This window comes from Enhydra lutris, unplaced genomic scaffold (genome assembly GCF_002288905.1).
Source record: "Enhydra lutris kenyoni isolate GAN:26980312 unplaced genomic scaffold, ASM228890v2 scaffoldscaffold9, whole genome shotgun sequence".
NCBI lineage: Eukaryota > Metazoa > Chordata > Mammalia > Carnivora > Mustelidae > Enhydra > Enhydra lutris.
In genome coordinates this window covers 78,228,086-78,250,400 of record NW_019154093.1, presented here as the reverse complement: position 1 = coordinate 78,250,400, position 22,315 = coordinate 78,228,086, and the positions used below count along the sequence as shown (strand labels likewise).

General features: G+C 36.3%; 1 protein-coding gene across 3 annotated transcripts in view; it reads left to right on the top strand.

Annotated features, from left to right (window-relative positions):
* Window positions 1-22,315, top strand: part of LOC111142841 (cold shock domain containing E1) — a 39,892-nt gene that overhangs the window by 11,824 nt on the left and 5,753 nt on the right. The window contains exons 3-17 of one of the 3 annotated variants that reach the window (XM_022496168.1): window positions 4,371-4,520; window positions 6,177-6,375; window positions 7,371-7,480; window positions 7,882-7,974; window positions 8,592-8,689; window positions 11,413-11,494; window positions 11,846-11,974; window positions 12,083-12,208; window positions 12,816-13,028; window positions 14,591-14,731; window positions 14,815-14,979; window positions 18,245-18,352; window positions 18,956-19,131; window positions 19,705-19,817; window positions 21,029-21,148. In XM_022496168.1, the coding sequence (XP_022351876.1) occupies window positions 4,380-4,520; window positions 6,177-6,375; window positions 7,371-7,480; window positions 7,882-7,974; window positions 8,592-8,689; window positions 11,413-11,494; window positions 11,846-11,974; window positions 12,083-12,208; window positions 12,816-13,028; window positions 14,591-14,731; window positions 14,815-14,979; window positions 18,245-18,352; window positions 18,956-19,131; window positions 19,705-19,817; window positions 21,029-21,148 (2,014 nt within the window). In that variant the 5' untranslated portion in view covers window positions 4,371-4,379. The remainder of the gene's footprint in view (window positions 1-4,370; window positions 4,521-6,176; window positions 6,376-7,370; window positions 7,481-7,881; window positions 7,975-8,591; window positions 8,690-11,412; window positions 11,495-11,845; window positions 11,975-12,082; window positions 12,209-12,815; window positions 13,029-14,590; window positions 14,732-14,814; window positions 14,980-18,244; window positions 18,353-18,955; window positions 19,132-19,704; window positions 19,818-21,028; window positions 21,149-22,315) is intronic. The other 2 variants (XM_022496169.1, XM_022496170.1) reach the window with 2 other exon arrangements.

The following is a 22,315-nucleotide window of genomic DNA, read 5'->3' as shown; positions in this document are numbered from 1 at the left end:
TTTGTTAAGAAATGATGTGGAGAATATTTTTACTGTACAGAGTTACTGAAACTTAGGGCTATAGAATCAAACATAATCACTCCACGCTCTCTAAATGTTAGGGTACAACAAGAGTAGTAGTAAACTGCACATTAACGAGTAATTACTTGGAACATCTCCAAAATGTTCAATCTTTCAGAAAAACAGTTGCATTCAGAAAACTGAAAGGAGCAGCGGGAGTGAAGGGTAGATATGTTTAGATAAAGAATACCAAGTCATTTTCTAAAACTGTCTTCAAGTGAAATAGGCTACCTCTTCTAAACTAACTCCTTGTCAGTTAGCAGCCAAGCAGACTAGGTTAGGAAAAAGGCAGAAGAAACAATTCAGGTTTGGATGAAGAAATTTCAGAACACAGAATTTTGATTCCTCCCTGCAGGAGAATTTGGAGACCCCTTAGGCTTCCACTTTACATTTGAGGAAACAATCCTGGAGAAGTTCACGTGTGAGAAGCAGGACTAAAAGCCGATCTTTTGATTCTAGTTCTGTTTCTTGGATCAAGTTTAAATTTGACCTCTGATTCTAAATTTTTTAAAGGGTTGGGTTAACACTGTTAATGACTTGACTTTCCAATTTTAAAAATTAATACGTAGAAAAGAGTAGAAAGTTTAAACTTTGTGAAGTTGGGGGTTTTTGTCTGTTGTGCTCTCTATGTGAGCAGAGCCTAGAACAGTGTTGATGTATCATAGGTACTAAGTGGTTACGAATGTGAAACACAGAGGGGTATCTGGGAGACTCAGTCAAGGGGCTAACTCTTGATTTTGGCTCAGGTCATGATCTCAGGGTCCTGGAATCCAGGCCTGCATTGGGCTCTGAGCTCTGCGTGGAGTGTGTCCTTGTCCTTGCCTCCCTGCTTCCCCCGCACGCTCTTTCTTGTGCTTGCTCTCACTCTCTCAAATAAGTCTTAAAAAGACTGTGAGTCATGGAATGAGTACTGGATTCTATCCGCATTTACCATTTTAAGACACTTTCCAAGTGTTTTCTTGAGAAGTCTGAGCATTAAATTAGATTTTTCTGGTCTTTCTTTTTTAAGTACATTTGAAATCACACTTGTATAGGTGTCTCTTTCTCTCTCGTGTTCATATTATAGCATAAGCTTATTCATACATCCTTTCTAATGACTGCAGAGCATTTACGTAAATTACTGTGACTTCTTGAACTAGCTTTAGACGAGATTCTTTGAAGGCATTTGTTACTAAAACATTTCTATGAATGCGTTTGTGCAAAGTGTTCACATTTCAGACTGCTCCAGGATAGGTTTCCTGCATTGAAATTATTAAGGAAAACAACTCCACGTCTTGATACATGTTGCTAAACTGCATTTCAGAAAGGTTATAACCAGTTTACCACCATAAAAATATTTGAGCATATTATTCTTAACCTATCTTCTCACGATTTTTAAATCTTTTATCTCTGGTAGTTTGGTAATGACTAATTTGCTTTATTGAAATTTTTTATTGATAGAGCTGAAGTTCTTGTGTTTTGTGTCTAATGTTTAATTATGGTCTTTAAGACTAACTTATTTGTCTTAATACTTTTAGTGTTAAGACAAATGAGTGCCTAATACGGGCCAGCAACTGTTTTCTAGACTCTCAGGATTTAGCTTTGAACAAAAAGTCCTTGCCCATATAGACAATGTTTTTCCTATACTTACATACCTGTGATTGAATTTAACTTCTAAATTAGGTGCAGTAAGATACTAATATATAGCAGTTATAATAGTATGTGAACGTGTCTCTGGAAATAATCTTTTTTTTTTTTTTTTTTTTTTTTGAAATTTTATTTATTTATTTGACAGAGACATAGCGAGAGAGGAAACACAAGCAGAGGGGGAGTGGGAGAGGGAGAAAGCAGGCTTCCTGCCGAGCAGGGAGCCTGATGTGGGGCTCTATCCCAGGACTCTGGGATAGTGACCCGAACCGAAGGCAGACACTTAACAACTGAGCCACCCAGGTGCCCCTGGAAATATTGTACAGTACTTGGCCTTGTTCTAATGATGTGAGGTGATAAAATGCCTACATGACAGGATGAAGTGATGAATGACATGGATAGTGATGCAGTGTGACGCTACTGTTGACCTTCTGAGGATATGTCAGGATATAGCACCTGCTTCCAGACTGCTGTTGCAGGGAGGTGGGGGGTAACATTGCAGAAGGCAAAATGCGGAAAAGGGGTGACTGTTACAGATCTTACGGATTTAAATTTCCTTAATAGTACACTGAGATATTTGCATTTGTTTTCCTTAAGTTTGAGTATAAAACTTGTCCTTTTCATTTAATCAAATATTGATCCTTTCCTTTGCAGTTTTTTTCTATTTCAAATCTAGAAAGTCTTCCTTCCAAAAAAATTTTTAATAGTATGTTTTTATTTGATGTTTGTTAGAGTATTTAACTCAATCTGTCTTCAGTATATTTTTGTATGCTATAAGGTGAGCAAATAAATTGAATTTCCCCACTATTTAAAAAAAGCCAAGTAACATTTATACATTGGTCCTTTCCTTCCACCTTTTGGGGGGGAGGTCTTTATCTTAATTTATTATTAGGTTCCTGTTCTTGAGCCATGAACTTTTTTCATTGGACTTACACTTATGTAATTGGTGGTGTTTTTTTAATGAACTTTTATTTTGTTTAATGGTAAAGTATAGTGCTGGTTAAGAAAATTTTACAGTGCAATAGAATTGTAGTTTAATCTGAATTGTGAGGATTCTTTGAAGGGAAGGGTGTTAACCTATTGTTTTATCTAAAATTGAGTAATATGTTTTTCTTTAGAAAAAGAAGAAACACCCCCCCACACCCACCCATGGATGAAAGCTAGAGAAGGAAACTTCAGTCAGGAAAGATTCTAGGAGAAAGGAAAGGCCTTTTTCAGTTGTGTTTTGATGTTCATTTAGAGGTGAGGTGAGACTTAAAGAGCAATACAGCTTAAATTCCAGAACCTTCCTTGTAATTCTGTTTCATTTTCCCTTAGAAAAACAAGTGCCTTACCTTGTTCCTACAGGAATATGTGGTAGGACTGGAGACTTGAGGTTTCTGTGATTTCAAGGCCTGTGTGTTACAAATGCCAGTGTAGTGTTCTTACCTGTATGGTAATAAGAACTATCATCCAAATATGAGAGAAGCTCAGCTTGAAAGTCATGATCCAAGATATATCTTGGGCTTAGAGTAGTCTTCTTCAGATTAATTTGATCAAATGGTTAGTGTAATAGCATGTACAGTCAATGTGTACGTGTATATATACTTAGAAATCATGTGAGTATGCTATATTTGTGTTGTAAAATCTAGTGCTACAAATAAGATAAAGATGAAATAAGCAATATTATAAAAATATTTTACCTGTTAACAGTGCAGAAACTTTCCACTCTTAGTAAAAATACTATGTCTAACTGCTTAGTTTTTAGGTGTTTAAAAACTTTATACCATCATGAGTTATTATGTGAGGAACAATGTACGTGTAGTGTGTCTTATTGCTCCTAGTATAAGTCTGTACATAGTCTTGATATTAATGTTTTGGCAGACTTGTCAAGATATTATTAAATGGTCATTTTATGTTCTGATTTGGAGGTCAAAGAACTAATACTAGGATGAGAAGTGTCGGGTCCCATTTTCTTTGCTTATGTTTGCCTTGTTTAGCATGAGCTACCTAAGATTCTTCTGCAGCAATCTTTTTCAACCATTTGTCTGTTTTTGAAGGCAGTGTAGTTAATCTAGATAGCTAAGTTTGTCCACTTAATTGGGCAAATATAAACTAATATGCTGAAAGTAAATGAGTGGGGGTTTCACTTACCACCCTCTTGTGTTCCTCACCCTTCCCTCAGAACACCTAATTAATGTGTATATATGTGATGTGATCTAACATACCAACTCAATCCTCTTCTGCAAGTACATGATAAAATTTACAAAGCTTAGTTTTATCTTTGGACAAAATAAATATGTAGTTGTAATATTTTCTTCCCATATCCCATTGGATTATCTTGTGTGTACTCTGGGGAGACAAGTTGATTGAGATTTTAGATTATTTGTAAAGTTGTGAGATGTTGAGAAGAAATTTGGCGGAACTGTGTCATTATAGCAACCACCAGAGAATCCTGATGGCATTTTAAAAATTGTAAATGTTGTGGATTAGGGATTGTAAAAATACGATTTTTAAAAATACATTTCAGCTTGACCTTTTAATATTAACGCCATTAATTTCTTTCGTCAGTAGAAATCTGATTGAATGAATTATATTTTGCTGAAGTAACCTGGTGAATCTGAAAAGATAAAGAAGTTGACTGTCAAGTGTGTGTTAAATTGTTCTTGATCCATAGTTACAAACATTGTGCTATGTTATCACAGCTGTTTGAGATGGAGAATGCTTTTACTGTATCATCATCAGATCCTCATCCCCCTCCTGCAGCCCCTCCTTCACATTCTTTACCTTTATCTTCATCTTCTACCTCATCTGGGACTAAAAAACAAAAGAGGACCCCCACATATCAGAGATCTGTAAGTCAGGAAAACTGTCATCTTAGCTTATTTTGCTTTGTGTTAAGAGCATGACTTAGGAGGGCCACTCACTTCTGTTGAAATAACCTGCAAACTCACTTTCTAACTTCCCTAGGCATTTCCTTTATCTTGTAGTTTAGTGTCTTGCTACTCAAAGTGAGTCCAGAAGTCTAAAGTGTTGCTGTCACCTTGGGAGCTTGGAGAATCTCAGACTCCTGCCCCCAGTACCATCAGTATTTTGTATTTTAATCAGATTGCCAGGTAGTTGAAGTTTGAGAAGCCCTAGTTTAGAGCCAGATCATAGAGGTAGGCCTTCTTAGTTTGAATCCTCTACCGTTTGACTTTCACAAGTCATTTAACCTTTCTGGATCTGTTACCTCATTGGTAGGGTGGTGATAATACTACTTTCTAATGGGCTTTGTAAAAATTAAATAAGTTAATAAATGGTAAACACAGAGCAATGTCTAGCACGAAAGAACTAGAACTTAAGCACCTACAGGTTGGGTGGCTTTGATTTGCATGATTTGGCCATCTTACGCACTGTTTCACTACTCATACTTGGGTTTAGTGTTCTACAATTTGTCATTCTTTTTTTTTTTTTTCCTAATGAAAGATATTTTTATTAATAATGCCACATCACACTTACGAAGCTTATTAATAAGTCAAATTTTCAGTGAAAGGGTCTAAAACTAGTAAAGATGTGGATATGTTGCTGTTACATTCCTGACCTTTGCTAGGGATTTTGTCCTCTTTAATTCATCACTTATATTAATAAAATAATTTGTTTTTATAGTGTCCCTCAAGGCAAAATGAAATATCCAATGTGATAGACAATATTTGATGATGTAAACAGGTTCCATTGCATTGTACTTAAATAGCTCTTTTCACTAAAGATGTTTTCTTTTGCTTTATATGATCATAGAAGCAAATGGCAGTATTTAGAGATTTCATCAGCATCTGAAATGGATGAAAAGATTTCTTTAAATATACCTGTGAAATGATTAAAAATTTTTAGATTTGAAGAGCTTTTGTTTTCTTGGAGTTTTGTCTTAGAAAAATCCTGTTTTCCAACTCACTATTTTGGCTCGTTTTCCATTGGAAAATCTATGCATTTATTTTCTGATATTTTCTAGTTTGAAATAAGTATTTCATACCAAGTTTCTTTTGTTTTCATCTCTACTAATTTAAATAATTGCTTTTGGATGCATGGCTTAACAAATAGTATTCAGGTTTCTATTTAAGTCTCAAAGTCCATTTGAGTTTGTGTTCTGGTAGTGTTCTGGTAGTTTGGGTTGCCATCCCTTGGATATCCATTACCCGTCTTCTGAAATTATTGTTTTAGTAATTTAAAGTTAACATAAAAGAAGCTTTTACTCATGTAGCTGTTCTGCCTTAACACTGCACTCCAGAAATCCTATTTGCTGGTAAGTGAAAATTCTACCATAAATTGGGGAAGTTCCCTAAAATAAATGAAATTACTTCTTCTGAAGTGTTTTATAGCTAAATTAATATTTCAGTAATAAAAGTCCATAAATTTCCCTTTACCTACTTTATTTTCTTTACCTTTTTCCATTAAAAATTTAGTGGTTTGTTAGACTTAGTATGCTATGAAGATAATGTACAGATCTGAGTATATTCTTTTTCTTTTTAAAACAGATGAGCTTTGATCCAAACCTTCTCCATAACAATGGACACAATGGGTACCCTAATGGTACTTCAGCAGCACTGCGTGAAACTGGGGTTATTGAAAAACTGCTAACCTCTTACGGATTTATTCAGTGTTCAGAACGTCAAGCTAGACTTTTCTTCCACTGTTCACAGTATAATGGCAACCTGCAGGACTTAAAAGTAGGAGGTAATCTGTCACTGATTATCCTTTTTAAAATAACTCATCACACATTTCTGTTGCATGTCAACTTGCTTATGACAGTATTACAGTTTTGGCCTTTTAATTGTCCCAATTACAGATGTGTGTCTCTGTAAACCAGCAGAATCTTGATTTCTGTTGTGGTGTCTGTGGGGGGGATGAAAGACTCATTGACTTAAAGACACCTTTGAATTTTTTTTTTTAATAGATACTTGGAAGATCTAATTATTTTTCTCCATATTTATGACTGTAGTTATATATTGGATTTTAAGCCAATGGAAATATAAACTTACAGTGTTAGTTTTAACTATTTTATTAGGTCATATATTTGGTAGTACCTGAATAAAAAAAAACTTAGAATGTTACCACTTGGACTGTTCATCTTGGTTTACACAATAAAAATCACTTTCACATGTGAAAATATATGACTTAGTAGAAGACTAAAATTATAAGGTCTCGGTGTGTGTTTTTTAAAATATCTTTGGGGGGAAAGTCAGAACAATAGTTAACATGAGTATTTGCATACTGAATACTTTAAACCCTACAAGAGCATTATTTTGGTTGATCCTTATTTTGTGGATGAGGAAACCTGAGGTATAGAGAAGCTTAAGAAAAAAGAAAACTTGCCAAAAGTCATGATTTGCAGTATACGTATATACTGTGAAAATGAAGACTAAGATATTCCTATCTTAGTCTAAAGTAGTGGTTCTGAAGCATTTATATATATGAGAATAAACCGGAATGCTTGTTTAAACATAAATTGCTGTACTTGGTGCCTAGAGTCTGTCTTTGAGTAGGTCTGGAGTGGGGCCCAGGAATTGGCATTTCTTCTAAGCTCCCAGGTAATGCTGCTGTTACTGGTCCAAGAAGCACACTTTGAGAAATCACCAGTGTACAACAACTCAAAGGCAAAGTTTGGCTTGAAAGTGAGATACCATTTTGTCAAAGTTAGTCCAACAAATACAATACTTACTTTATTTTAGATGATGTTGAATTTGAAGTATCATCTGACCGGCGGACTGGGAAACCCATTGCTGTTAAACTGGTGAAGATAAAACCAGAAATCCTCCCTGAAGAACGAATGAATGGACAAGTTAGTGGCTTTGATGCTTTGTGTTTTCTTAGGGCCCTGCATTTGGATATCTTTCACATTAGAAAAGGAAGATTCTCCCCATCTCCTCAGTTTGCACGCAAGAGAGCTATAGTATATAAAGATTATTATTTTAAAATTCTATCAGAAGCACTGGCATTTCTTGACCTGAAATATAAAATATGGTCAAGATTCAATTTGGGTTTTTACATATAACCCTAAGTCTATACTTACAGTCAGTTTGTGTACTGTAAGTTTGAAACTTGGCAGCATGACATCCTCTTGTGGATCATATTAAATGCATCCCTATGTATAGTATAGAGGATATTAAAATTCAGTTAATATTGCACAGTGCTGCTCCTGAAATGATTAGCAATGGAAATTTTTTTTTTTTTGACTGGTAGGTTGTGTGCGCTGTTCCTCACAACTTAGAGAGTAAATCTCCAGCTGCCCCGGGTCAGAGTCCAACAGGGAGTGTATGCTACGAACGTAATGGGGTAAACTTGTGTATTTTTCTTAAACCTTTGCCTGATCCACCATGTGATCTATAAGCGTACTTTAAAATTCAAAATAGAAAACGTAAGCTGCAGTTGATAAATTCAGTTTTAAATTTGGTTTCTAAGAGACTTCGAGTGCAGCATAATAAAAAACTTTAAAAAGAAAAAATCCTTAGGACTTCCAAGTGTCTTAGCTTGCCCAAGTGTGACCTTAGTTAGAATATTAAGGTAAAATGTTCCTTTTACTTGCTTTTTGGGGGGTTGTGGGACGGGATCTTTTTTCTGGTTCTTTTTAAGCACTAACTCCATCTTTTTGTTTGGAATGCCTTACATAAAAATTGTTTTTTTTGAAATGTAACTACAGTCTCTGGGCAAATGCTTCCACGTGTGTAAGCTTTTTGAAGTTGGATTGCTGCTCAGCTGTGGACTCGCAGAAGTCATCAGCATCATGGAGGGGAAGTGTGTGTTTATATGACTAAAACGATGTACTTGTTATAAAGCATTTTTAAGAAATTTGGCTTAAAATGCCAGTTTAAGAGGTATTTAACGAAGTAAATCACAGTATACAGAGAACATGCATCCTGCCAATATAGTAATAATAACTTATTAATTCACAGGAAGTGTTTTATCTGACTTACACCCCCGAAGATGTCGAAGGGAATGTTCAGCTGGAAACTGGAGATAAAATAAACTTTGTAATTGATAACAATAAACAGTAAGTTCATTTATTCCACCTAAGTTGGGGTTTTTTGTTTTGTTTCTTTTGTCTGCCCCCTCCAATAAGAAGAAATCTGAAATGAGTTAAAAACCTAACATGTAAATGTGGATAATTTTAATGATTTTCATGATCTTTTAAACTTCATTAAGCATTTCAGGGTCTGTTCTATGATGGGCACTGTGTGGATGTCAAAAATAGGAATATAATTAAAATATGGTCAGAGTTTTTAGGGAGCTGTTCGAGAAGTCAGTGAAAGTTTTGCAAAAGCAATAGTGCGGGAGAGAAGTTTTAAGGGAAGGGTGAGGGTGTAAAAGTAACTAGGGAGATTGTGGGGGTGGGGGAGCATTCTGAGTAGAAGTATAATTTTGAGGAAATGGCCAAAAATTTGAGTTGATTGAACTGACTGGATCATGGTAAGATGAAGTTTGAACTTTATCCTGTAGTCCTAGAACTCTTTGAAGGATTTTAAGTTGGATGGTGGGAGCGGGGATGGAGGTGTGATCAGTTTAGGTCATTGTAGGTCATGGAGAGTAGTGGTACTCTAGAGGCAGTGACATAAGAGTTAATATGCAAGATGAGATCTAATACACTAACATGCATAGGCCAGCGGTGATCAGGTGGAGAAGTCAAGCCACACTGAGAAGATAAAACCATGTTTTGTGATTGATCAGGTAGAGGTGTATATGGGAATTACTGAGAGGGGAATCCCAAATGCCACTTCTCTGGCTACTGGGCAGATGATGATATTATTAACCAGACTAAGAAGATACAAAAAAAAACTATTAAGTGTGGGAGAAGAATTCTGCTTATTTTTGGCATTTCGAATTTGAGATGTTTGGGTATATCTAGGTGAAGTTACTGAACATGTAGTTGTATGTGTAAGTCTAAAACAAGCTAGTACTAGGATATACAGCTGCGAAATTCATCAGCGTAAGCAGTTTAAGGGAAGTGTAGTTAAGAAAGCCTAGGGATAATTATTTTTAAAAGAGTACAGAAGGAAGTTAAAAAAAAGTAGGAAGTTGAAAAAAATGCTAGGAATGTACTTTCCAACAGCACAGAGAAAGCAAAGACCCAAGAGCATGTGCAGAATTTCTAGCCCTGAACCTTATTTCTTATAAAACTTTGGTCTTCATTTTAAGGAATCAGATTGAGGGGCTTCTGGGTGGCTCAGTTGGTTAAGTGTTGGACTCTTGATTTCCACTCAGGTCATGATCTCCAGGTAATGGGGTATGAGCCCACAGTGGGCTCTGTGTCAGACTTTGTACTCAGCTGGAGCCTGCTCCCCTCTCTCTCCTCTTCCCCCATCTTGCATGTGCTCTTCTGCACTCTCTCTCTAAAATAAATAAATCTTTAAAAAATAGAAGGAATCAGATTGAGTTGGTGTTATATTAATAGTTCTAGTCTAAGGGCCTCAACTTGATCTCAGGAAGTATGGGGATAGGGCTTGAGTTTAAAGGTGGAGCCAGGGAAAGGGTTTTATTTAACCTTTATTAAGTTTTTGTGTGTGCCAAGCACTTGCACTGAATACTTTAAGTATAGTTGTTAATCCTGAGAACAGCTTCACCTGATGTCTTCCATCTGTAAAATTGAGGTATGTTCTCACTTGCCTGAAGTCATAACAGCCTTGAAATAGCAGATATTTGAACCCCCAGTCTGGTTCTAAAGCCTTTTACTGTAGTAAGTTGCAAATTTTTCCAGTGCCTTCATTATTCTGTTAATTTTTGAAATAAAAAGCACAGTTGGGTTATAGTTTGTCCATGAAAAATTAAGGGAAGTAACTACTTAGTCTGTAGCTTTTCTTAAAACAACTCTACCAACAGTTTGTATCATCTTTGAGATGAAGTCAGATTCATATTGCTGCTGCTCAAAGATGGGGACAGAATAATATGTGGTGCTTAATTTGTTTTCAGTGAAGGTGAATGTCATTTTTAAAAGTGTAGCAAATTTCTTCTTTAATCACCGCATTTACTCAACTTTCTTATATGGCTTTTAATCAGAAATAATTGATGGGATAGCTACTAAATTCAGCACTTGTTGAAAACAGGGACCATCTCTTACTCATCTCTGTATCCCCAGTACCTTTGTTTGTAGCATATAATACTTACTCAAATGTTTATCCAAGAAATGATCTTCCTAAAACTTCAGATTCTCCATCTTTTGTTGCATTCAACTTGTGACTTCATTTCTTTTGTTGGAATAGGAAAGCATTGAGTGTCCATGATATTCTTTTAAGAATCTAAGAGAAAAATGATTCATGTGTGTGTGTGTGTGTGTGTGTGTGTGTCTAATTTGGAAGGATAGGGAGTTTGAGCAAAAATCCTTTGCATATGAAGCCATATGAAAAGGACCATGTGCTGTAAACTACATTTGCTCTTCATGTTAACATAAAATTCTTGAGACCTCAGAAAACTAGTTTGTGGGGCACCTGGGTGGCTCAGTGGGTTAAAGCCTCTGCCTTCGGCTTAGGTCGTGGTCCCAGGGTCCTGGGATCGAGCCCCGCATCGGGCTCTCTGCTTAGCAGGGAGCCTGCTTCCTCCTCTGTCTCTCTGCCTGCTTCTCTGCCTACTTGTGATCTCTGTCAAATAAATAAATAAAATATTAAAAATTAAAAAAAAAAAGAAAACTAGTTTGTTTCAACTTACCATGTCTAACCAAACTGATGCATTTTTCACCCCCTCTTTGATCCCCCCCCCAACCCCACCCAATTACTCCCTTTCTAGTACTGGTGCTGTAAGTGCTCGTAACATTATGCTGTTGAAAAAGAAACAAGCCCGCTGTCAGGGAGTAGTTTGTGCCATGAAGGTAAGTGTCATCAAATACAAGAAACTTGAGGTTTTTTTCTTTTACTACTTTCAGTCTGTACTTCATACCCAAGCAAGCCTTTTGTTTTTGTTTTTTCTCTTAATCTTCCCTTTAAAAATATTTTCACTGTTAACATCAGAAGTAATCTCTTAAAATTCCTTGGTTACTAATTTATTATGTTCTTTAAAATTGATATTGTTAATAGTAGACCTAACCAAATATATTGTTTCTGATACAGTATAATTTTATGAAAAGATTGCTTATTGAATGCAAATTGTAATCATAAAGACGTGCACTTAATAGTACCTAATGTTCCTATTATTTTTTTGGGTTTTGCTTGTTTGTCTTTAGGAGGCGTTTGGCTTTATTGAAAGAGGTGATATTGTAAAAGAGATATTCTTTCACTATAGTGAATTTAAGGGTGACTTAGAAACCTTGCAGCCTGGAGATGATGTGGAATTCACAATCAAGGACAGAAATGTAAGATAGTTGGCTGGCTTGATCTTTGGCCTTTTAAGATCAAAAATGAATTACATTTTTAGGAAACACTTAAAATTATATGATTCCCCCCCTACTTTTGTGATTTAGGGTAAAGAAGTTGCAACAGATGTCAGACTATTGCCTCAAGGAACAGTCATTTTTGAAGATATCAGCATTGAACATTTTGAAGGAACTGTAACCAAAGTAATCCCAAAAGTACCCAGTAAAAACCAGGTAAGGAGTCTTTTTCAGGAGAGTTTTCTTTTGTCTCATCAGTAGTAGAATAATTTGGTATACAGAAACTTTAATTAATGTAATTTTATGGTGTTGAACAGTTGACTATTTCTTGATATATGTAATTAAACTAGATGAGAAACCAGTGATTGTATCCATGGATATGTTTTAGTTTTTACTGGTTTCTAAGGAGAAAGGGACAAAACTGCTGGTTAAATTGGGGGAAAACCAGTTTGGGTGTGCATTTATTGGGGTTCTCTCCGAGGGCCCATCCCCTTCCCCCGTTTGTTTCATTTGTGTGGGAGATAAGGTGAGGAGAGGACACTGGTGGTGTCATTGCTGAAGAAATGTGAAACATAAAAGACTTGAAATTCTTTTCCTTAAATATCTCTGTGTCGTAGTGGAGGTTCTTAACCTCCACATTTTTTTATGATTGTGTGACCGTAGAACACAGAGCTTTCAAATTGGACTTGTTATCAACATCTTTTTTCCCTGTAGGGAACTGTTTATTATAAATAACATGGGTTTGCTGTGTGTTCTTCTTGTTTGACTTAGAACTAGGAAGGATGAAAAATCTCCAGCTAAAATAGTTTTTCCTTCTCATCAGAATGACCCATTGCCAGGACGCATCAAAGTTGATTTTGTGATTCCTAAAGAACTTCCCTTTGGAGACAAAGATACAAAATCCAAGGTGACCCTCCTGGAAGGCGACCATGTTAGGTTTAATATTTCAACAGACCGACGTGACAAATTAGAACGAGCAACCAACATAGAAGTTCTATCAAACACATTTCAGTTCACTAATGAAGCCAGAGAGATGGTATGTGTTGGATATTGTTTGATACTTGTATTCAATATGGGGCCAATATTATATTTGAATTCGTAATGCTATATTGAGAAGTTTTTAAGATAATGATAACATTGGGCAGTTACCTTAGTGATTAAGAACACAGGTCTTTGAGTCAGTCTAGGTTTGATATCTAACCCTGCCAGTTATCTTGGAGTAGATGTGAAAAAGTTTTAGAAAGTGTGTACAGGATGATTTCTGAGATCTTTAGAGTCATTGGTTCTCTGGACCTTAAACAGAAAGATTGAGAAAAATCAGGTCTTTTGTAGAAAGTAAATTTTCCCAAACTGTTCCATAAAATGTTTAGTAAACACTAAATAAAGTTAAATAGGTTTTGGGTTTTTTTGGGCTTTGCAGATTCTTTTTAGTGGATATAAATCCAGGAATGACATGTACCAGAATTGTTTCCCAAACATATTTTATGGGCTTGCTTTTCATAAATTAACTTTCTCAGATGTAATACACTGTTTTGTTGAGGGTCATAATGTGTGGTATATCTCCTGCTGTTAGTAGAACTGGGTACATTCACTGGAAATTTAAATTCCTTGGAACTTCTAACCTTTACCTTTAGAGATCTGATCTTATTTGACACTTGCAGTGTGCTTGTAACTTTAAAAATTTTGAGAACCAAAGGAATGTGTTTTTAAGAACTTCTCAGGTAGCATCTATTTCGCTTGACAGTGTGGACTGCATTGTAGAGTCCCTTGGCTGCCATTAAGATTTAGCAAGGATTAAATGTCAGAATATTGTTTATGCTATATTCAGAACTGGTTATAGAATAGTCATCAGTAATAATGTAAATAAACATGCAATATATAAGTCATTGGTAGGTTGATAATAATTGTTTCAGTAAACATTTGTATACCTGCCATGTGCCAGTTAACTCTGGTTATAATGCTACCACAGAGCTGATAATTTAGTAAGATGGGGGAAAAAATAAGGAAAGGATTTCCTGTATTTTATTTATTCTTCAGACCTAAATTTAAGCCTTTCTTGTGCCTAAACTCAAATAAAATTTTTTAAGGTAGAGACTAAAAAGTTGCCTTTAGCTGACTTTGGAATTTTTTGAAATATTAGTGTATAGATTTTTGTAAATTCCCAGATGTCATCATAAAGCTTGGGCCTCATTTGGAGTCTTCGATTCTACCACTTAATTAGCTGAGTGCTTTGGACAAACTGCTTAACCTCCCTCAGCCTCAATTTCCTCATCTTGCAATATGGGGTAATAATACCAAGTTCACAGATTTGAGAATTAAAAGGAATACATTGTGTGCATGTTCACATTCAAATGTTGATAATTTTTCCTATGCATACTGGCCAAGGAGTAGCATCTCACACATTGCTTAAAGGTTAATTTACTAAAAGACTGAAAAGCAGTGAGTTTGTATTTAAATGGAGAAATTAAAATGTAGATACAGAATTTGAGTCATTAATACAGAGAATTCCTAATGAATTCAACTTGATGCTTCCAAAGTTAAATGACGTTTTCTTGGCAAGCTTCACAGCCAGTGAAAATATTATTGTTTGGATTTCAGGGTGTAATTGCTGCCATGAGAGACGGTTTTGGTTTCATCAAGTGTGTGGATCGTGATGCTCGTATGTTCTTCCACTTCAGTGAAATTCTGGATGGGAACCAGCTCCATATTGCAGATGAAGTAGAGTTTACTGTGGTTCCTGTGAGTAGTTTTTGAGGAAAGAATAGAATGGTTCCTTGGTGCTTCGTTTTCAGTTTAAAGTTACTTTTGTTTTTCACCTGTAGGATATGCTCTCTGCCCAAAGAAATCATGCTATTAGGATTAAAAAGCTTCCCAAGGGCACGGTTTCATTCCACTCCCATTCAGATCATCGTTTTCTGGGCACTGTAGAAAAAGAAGCCACTTTCTCCAACCCTAAAACCACTAGCCCAAATAAAGGCAAAGAAAAGGTAAGTTTTACATGATCAAAATGATTTGTGTAGCTTTTTTTTTTTTTTTTTAAGATTTATTTATTTTGGAGAGAGGTGTGCAGTGGGCTGAAAGGGGCCGAGGGAGAGGGAAAAAGCAGACTCTAAGTTGAGCATGGAACCTGATTCAGGGCTTGATCTCACGACCCTGAGATCATGACCTGAGCTGGTGTCGGATCCTTGACTGATTGGGCCACCCCGGCGCCCCTGATATATGTAGCTCTGTATTCGTCTTCTGCTTCAAGGAAACCACTGTCCACACAATAATGGAGTTAAGTATTCTCTTTTGGAATTCTCTAATATTAATGGTGGTGAACTAATCTATAAGTTTTCTGATCTCAGCACTATTGACTTTTGTGTGGGAGTGGGTTGCTCTTGAGTACATTGTTGGATGTTTTGCAGCTTCCCTGGCCTTTTCCCAGTAGAGACCAGTATCTTTTCTCTCCCCCTCTGTGACAGCCAAAAGTGTTTCCAGATACTGCCAGACATCCCAGAATCACCCCTGGTTGAGAAACACTCATCTAAAATGACAGTACTTGTTTTCTAAAGCAGTTTAAAACTTCCACATTTGGGTAGACTCAGTTCACGCATTTGAACTCCCATTTATTGACTAGTTCATTGAATAGAAATATAAAGCTGTCTAGTCTAACATGGCTTTTGCTCTCAAGTAAGTAATAAATTGAGAGTGTACAGAAGCAGGAAATCCATGCAAAATATAAAATGTTGCCCAAAAATGTCAGTAAGAGTGCTATGGCGAAAATGAATTCTAAACTGGGGGCGGGGGGAGCTGGGATGGTTTCACTAAGGCACTGGCATTTAATAGGTAGAGATAACTGAGGAAAGGACATTCCTTACAGAATAGAGGCCAGATGAGAAAAATTTGGTTTCTTTAGAAAGCACTATGTATTAAACAGGAAGACAGGGTTTTTCTTTGATGGGGCCAAATAGAGGAAATAAGAGTGAAAAATCAGAATACAGAAAGATTGAGAAGGTTTGATTGCTACTCTGAAGAATTTAGACATTGTTCTGTACTCAGTAGATTTCTTTTGGAAAGTGTCATCAGATAAGCATTTCAGGAAGAAATGGCAATAGTATGAACCCTAGATGGGGGTGTGGAGAAAGGCAAAAGATGAAGAGGCCTGATAGGAAATTTAGATAGTTGTTGAACCAGGGGACAGAGATCATGGATGTAGACAAGAGAGAAGGAACATGAAAGAGAAGGTGATACAATTTTTAAAAATAACTAGAAGCCTATAAGAGTGGAATAGCTTTTTTTTTTTTTTTTTTTGAGAGAAAGAGCACAGGGGAGGAGTAGGGAGAAGGAGAAGTAGACTCCCTGCTCAGCAGGGAGCCCAGTGTTCTGCTTGATCCAAGGGCTCTGGGATCTTGACCTGAGCTGAAGGCAGACGCTTAACTGACTTAGCCATCCAGGCACCCCAAGAATAGATTAGCATCTTGTTTTACCTTTTTTTTTTTTTTTTTTTGTAGCTTAGGAGATCACTTCATCTCTGAGCTTAAGTTTTTAAACAAAAAAAATCAGTCTCATATTTCATTGAAAAAGCTCTCACAGGGCCTAGCCCATAGTAGGAATTTCACAAGTGCTCCTGTTAAAAATAATAAAAGCAAAAGAAAACCAGTAGGGCTTATTTTTAATGGTTTTTGGGTCTTAGAATGCCCAGCTTCCCAGATGGCTCTGCCAAAGCTGACTTGATCAAGAGAGCCTTTGTATGAGACTTTTCCTGCCCTTCTATTTTTCTTTCTTGGCCAATACTGGACCCTAGTGAGTCCTTCTGTCATTGGGCTTATTTATAACAGTGTATTACACTTGTTTATGAATCTGTGTTCTCTACTAAACTGGGCTCTTCGAGAGCAGGGATTGTCTTAACTCTATTTCCTATACTTGCTGTGGAGTATGGTGTCAGGTGATGGCTAGATATCAAGGTTAATGGATTATAGTTGAGAGCAAAATCAAATGCTGAGATTTTGAGTGTGGTTAACTTGCAAAAGAATCAGTGTAAGACCTGAATTCGCTGACCACCTCCTTCATTTAACCAAAGTCAGATACTTAGCATCATTTTGTGCTGGCTGTATAACCTTGGTCGAGTTTATTTTAACTTCCTAAAACTTTCCTAATAGAGATCAGAGTAACTTTTTTTTTTTTTTTAGGATTTTATTTATTCATTTGACAGACAGAGATCACAAGTAGGCAGAGAGGCAGGCAGAGAGAGAGAGGAGGAAGCAGGCTCCCTGCCAAGCAGAGAGCCCGATGGGGGTTTCGATCCCAGGACCCTGAGATCATGACCTGAGCTGAAGGCAGAGGCTTTAACCCACTGAGCCACCCAGGTGCCCCCAGAGTAACTTTTGAAGATGGTTTTATCATAACATTAAATTTGGTAATATAAAGTGCCTAACATAATGTCTGATACAATTTAAATGTTCAGTATGATTACATAGTAGTTGTACAAGGAATATGAATGGTAAAAGAGTAGAAATTAATTGGTTTTGAATATTAATAGTTGGTAATGTATTCTGGAGCTTAGGAAAGGAGAGATGTGGGCAGCAATCCCCATAGGAATGATATTTGAAACCATAGGAGCAGTATAACTTATGTAGTTGCTCTACAGTGTTGTTTACATGTGATTCTATGTGGCATATCCGAAATTTCTTAAGACTTTTGAAGAGCTAATCTTTCTAGTATTCATTTAAGTGTTACTGTGGAAACATTGGTGTAATTGCCTGAATATTACATGCTCTGAACTGTGCTAGATCCTATACCAAATTAAATTCTTATTCATTAGTTAAATTAATTTCATACAAAACACTACAGGGTACTATGGAAGATTAAAAGATAAGAAAATTAAATTAAATTAAATTAAAAGATAGAAAAGCTTCTTACTCTACAGAATTTCCACTTTGCTAAAAATTCATGCTTAGTTTAATTTCTGACGGTCTATGAGAAGTATGGAGTAAGTATATAGTAAATTTTCAATAAGCTTTCCCTCCTCAACAAAAAAATCGGGTTCTTGAGACTAAAAAGACAGCAGATTGAGTTGGTCTTAGGTTAAGGCAAGACCCCCTTTTATTCATAAGAAAAATCTATTACTGTTAGGGAACCCTAGAATAGGATACTTCTATAGCTGTGCCAATTCTGTAGCTCAGAGGTCTGTAAAAACTGTAGCTGCTTATTGCCTTTTGGTTCTTGATACTTTTCGTTGTATTCTGTTTTTTTGTTTTTTTGTTTTTTTAGGAGGCTGAGGATGGTGTTATTGCTTATGATGATTGTGGGGTGAAATTGACAATTGCTTTTCAAGCCAAGGATGTGGAAGGATCTACTTCTCCTCAAATAGGAGATAAGGCAAGATAATTCTGCTGATTTGAGAGCAGGGTTAAAGATTGTCATCTTAATCATAAGTCTTGTACAATGGTTTCTTTTGAATTGTATCAAGTTTTGCTAAAACTGCTTTGAGCTTATGAGGTTAATATAGGAACATCTTCCCATTTAAAAGTGGCTTACTCAATTAGAACAGGGTCTAGAAAGCCCTTGTTAAAGCCTTTTGAGGAGTATTTAAAACACTAGCTAAGATATGCCTAAATCAATTAACTTAGATAAAAGTAATATTACAAGCTAAAACAGCCACCAAAATATTAGCAAAGTAAAATCACACTAAAGATTTTATATTGCTTTGCATTTTTCTCATACTTACAATGTCTGGTTTTCTGGTAGCCCTGCTTTAAGAGAAATTGAGACTCTATAAAGAATAAATATATACTGGAGAACAAAACTTGATCCCTTATGAAAAATGGAATGAGATATAGAAGTGTTAGTTTTGGTGAAAATGTATTTAACACAAAGGATATTTAGAGTGGAAAGCATGGTTTAGGGGAAGTTACAGTTCCTGAGGTAAAGAGCTTGATGTGGAAAAGACATGGTATTAATGAATGGCCTTATTTTTCACAGGTTGAATTTAGTATTAGTGACAAACAGAGACCTGGACAACAGATTGCAACTTGTGTGCGACTTTTAGGTCGTAATTCCAACTCCAAGAGGCTCTTGGGTTATGTGGCAACTCTGAAGGATAATTTTGGATTTATTGAAACAGCCAATCATGATAAGGAAATCTTTTTCCATTATAGGTGAGGAATGCCTTATAGAACTTAGAGCTTACTATCCATTCTTTGGGAGTCCAAAATATTTAGTTTTGGGTGGTTATATATTTTTTTAATTCCAAATCTCATATTGGTAAAATTATGGCAATATATAAACAAAAGTTACATATTGTATAGAGAATATGTGGCCAAAAGATAAAAGCCTGTACCTGCTTTGAACATTGGATAGGAACTTTCCTGCATCGGTGAAAGAATACGGTTTCGTATGTTGTCACCAGATAATTATACATTTGATTTGGTGTTCTAATATAGCATAGTGTTAGTTAAGGCTGTGGACTCTTAGCCGGTTCAGGTTTAAACCCAGACTCTGCCACCTAATTAACCTCCTGGTATCTTAGTTTCATTGTCTTAAAACTGGGGATAATGGTGACCTCTTAATGGGTTGCTTCTGAGGATTAAATAAGTCAGTGCCTATAATGCGCTTAATACAGTATCCAGCATAAGTAAGTACACCATGAATGTTGTTATATAAGAAATAAAATTTATTTGCTACTGTTGATATTTGTGGTGATTGTTTATTCACGTTTCCTTTCTTCCCAGTGAGTTCTCTGGTGATGTTGATAGCTTGGAACTGGGGGACATGGTCGAATACAGCTTGTCCAAAGGCAAAGGCAACAAAGTCAGTGCAGAAAAAGTGAACAAAACACACTCAGGTAATGAACTGTGATTTCTACTTGTTCAGTCTGCTTTTGGTGTGAAATAAGGGGTAGGTAGGATACGAGAGGGAGCAAAAACCCAATCATTCTAGATTAGTGGTGTCCCAGGTATGATCCAGCAGCATTACCTGGCTACTTACTAGAAATAATAAGTTCTCCGAGCTACCCCATATGTACTAAAGTCAGGATGGGCAATCTGTTCTAACAAATCCTTTAGATAATTCCAGTGTACACTCGAATTTGAGAACCACTAGATAGATGGTTTAGGTCATTTGCTTTATGCTTATTTTCAATTTAATATCTGTTTCTTAAAAAATAATTCTAAGATAAAATATTCATAGGGATGGGGAGAGGCCTTCCTCTAGGAGACTGTTTTGGGAAAGAATGAGTCAATTAGGTAAAATAATGGGAACTTAAGAAAATTGTTGCTATTTGGATCTCTAACTTTTAAAAAACCTATACTTTTTGGCTTTCCTCTCAGTTTCCCAAGTAACACTTTCCTTAGTGAGACCTAGAGAAAGGACAGCCGTGAATGTTCATTTCAATTCAGTAAATATCTAAGTGCATGCTGTGTTTTAGGTACTGGGGATATAGCAGTGAAGAAATCAGACAAATCCCTGCCTTTGTTGAGTTTATTTTTTAATTTGTCTGTAGTCACAGGCAAACAAGATGAGTATTGTATGTAGTATGTTTAGAAATATAGTAATATATGTTATTAAGATTAAAGTAAAGAGGGGGCGGGCCTGGGTGGCTCAGTTGGTTAAGCCTCTGCCTTCAGCTCAGGTCATTATTCCAGGGTCCTGGGATTGAATCCTGCACCAGGCTCCCTGTGGGTCAGAGCCTGTTTCTCCCTCTGCCCACCCTCTTCTCTCTCTCTCATTAAAAAATAATAATAATAAATAAAGGTTAAAATAAAGGGAAGTGTGTAAGTGTTGGGGTTGCCATTTTAGAGACGGGGGAAGGCACCCCCTAAAAGTAATACTTGGTCACCTAGAAAAGATGAAGAGAATAAGACATGTTTTAAATATAAGTACTTGTTAATTCCTTAAAGTAACTTTCTCTGTTTTATGGTAGTTTAGAAATATTTCAAGAATAGCAGACAAGCAGTCAACCCACTGTTAACATTTGTTGCAATGATTTTGGCTTCTTTTCATCTAGAATGAGTTGAAATTGTTGAGTAAGAAGTAGAACATGCTTTTGTTTTGTAGTGAATGGCATTACTGAGGAAGCTGATCCCACCATCTACTCTGGTAAAGTCATCCGCCCCTTGAGGAGTGTTGATCCAACACAGACTGAGTACCAAGGAATGATTGAGATTGTGGAGGAAGGTAAGAGCATCCCTATCAGATATGTTGGTGGTGTTGCAGTTCTTTTTGGATTCCTTAAAAACTGAAACTAAGGAAAAGAGATTCTTCCCTACCCCCACCTACTTCCATCTCTTGGCTTTCATTTCTGTATTCTTTGGAAATTAGATCAGCCTGGATTTATATCGTGAACAAATGATAAGTGAGCAACTGAGTTACTGAAATAGACTGAGAATAAAATCTCACACCAACAATAGTCCTCCAATGTGTGATATCAGATATTCACACTGATTATGTTTAATACAACTTCATAGTTTTCTTGTATTATTTTCTACTTATTTATGTCAGTATTGGCAAATTTTCCTAGTAGCATTCACTTCTATGAACATTTTTGCTTTCTGTTAAAGTACTATATTTATTTCTCAATATCTAGGTTTCCATGTGGATCCTACTACTTGTCTCTGGGCCAAAGCTCTCTGCATTTTTCATCTTTGGCTTTTTTTTCCCGCATCTTCAGTAATTCTCTGAGTTCTGGTACCATTCCTTATCCCTAGGAATTAGCACCAAAAAGACAACCTTGGGGGTACGTAGGTGGCTCTGGTCATGAGTTCGAGCCCGAGTCGGGCTCCACTCTCAGTGTGGAGTCTGCTTGAGCTTCTCTCTCCTTCTCCCAATCCCACTCAAGTGCATGTGCACGCACATGAGTGCTCAAATACATCCTAAAAAAAAAAGACTACTTTGTACCTAAAATAAGTTTGCAATAGGGGTGGTAGTAGGAACCAATGGATGATTAATATAGCTAAATTACATAATGACGGGGTTGGTGAGAGGGTTTGAATTTCCAACCAAAGATAATAGCTTGGCTCACAAAGAGAATAAATACTGTGTCATGTAAGTGTCAAAGAGCATGAAGTGGGGAAGAACAGGTCATTTGAGAGAAAGAAATGAACCTTGATAACATGTTCCTTTTACCATATGAGGTCCTTAGGAGTTTGTTTTACACAGAACCTCAATACACCCCATCTCCCACCTACCCATCTCAAAACCCCTCCAAATAGGAATAGATTTTATAGAAAATCACTCTTAATCACTCCTTTTGTTAATTTGGGTCTAATTCATATTAATTTAAAATAAACTTATTTTGTTCTGCTTTCCCACCTTTACTTGTGGTTAAATACACTGTTAAAAAAA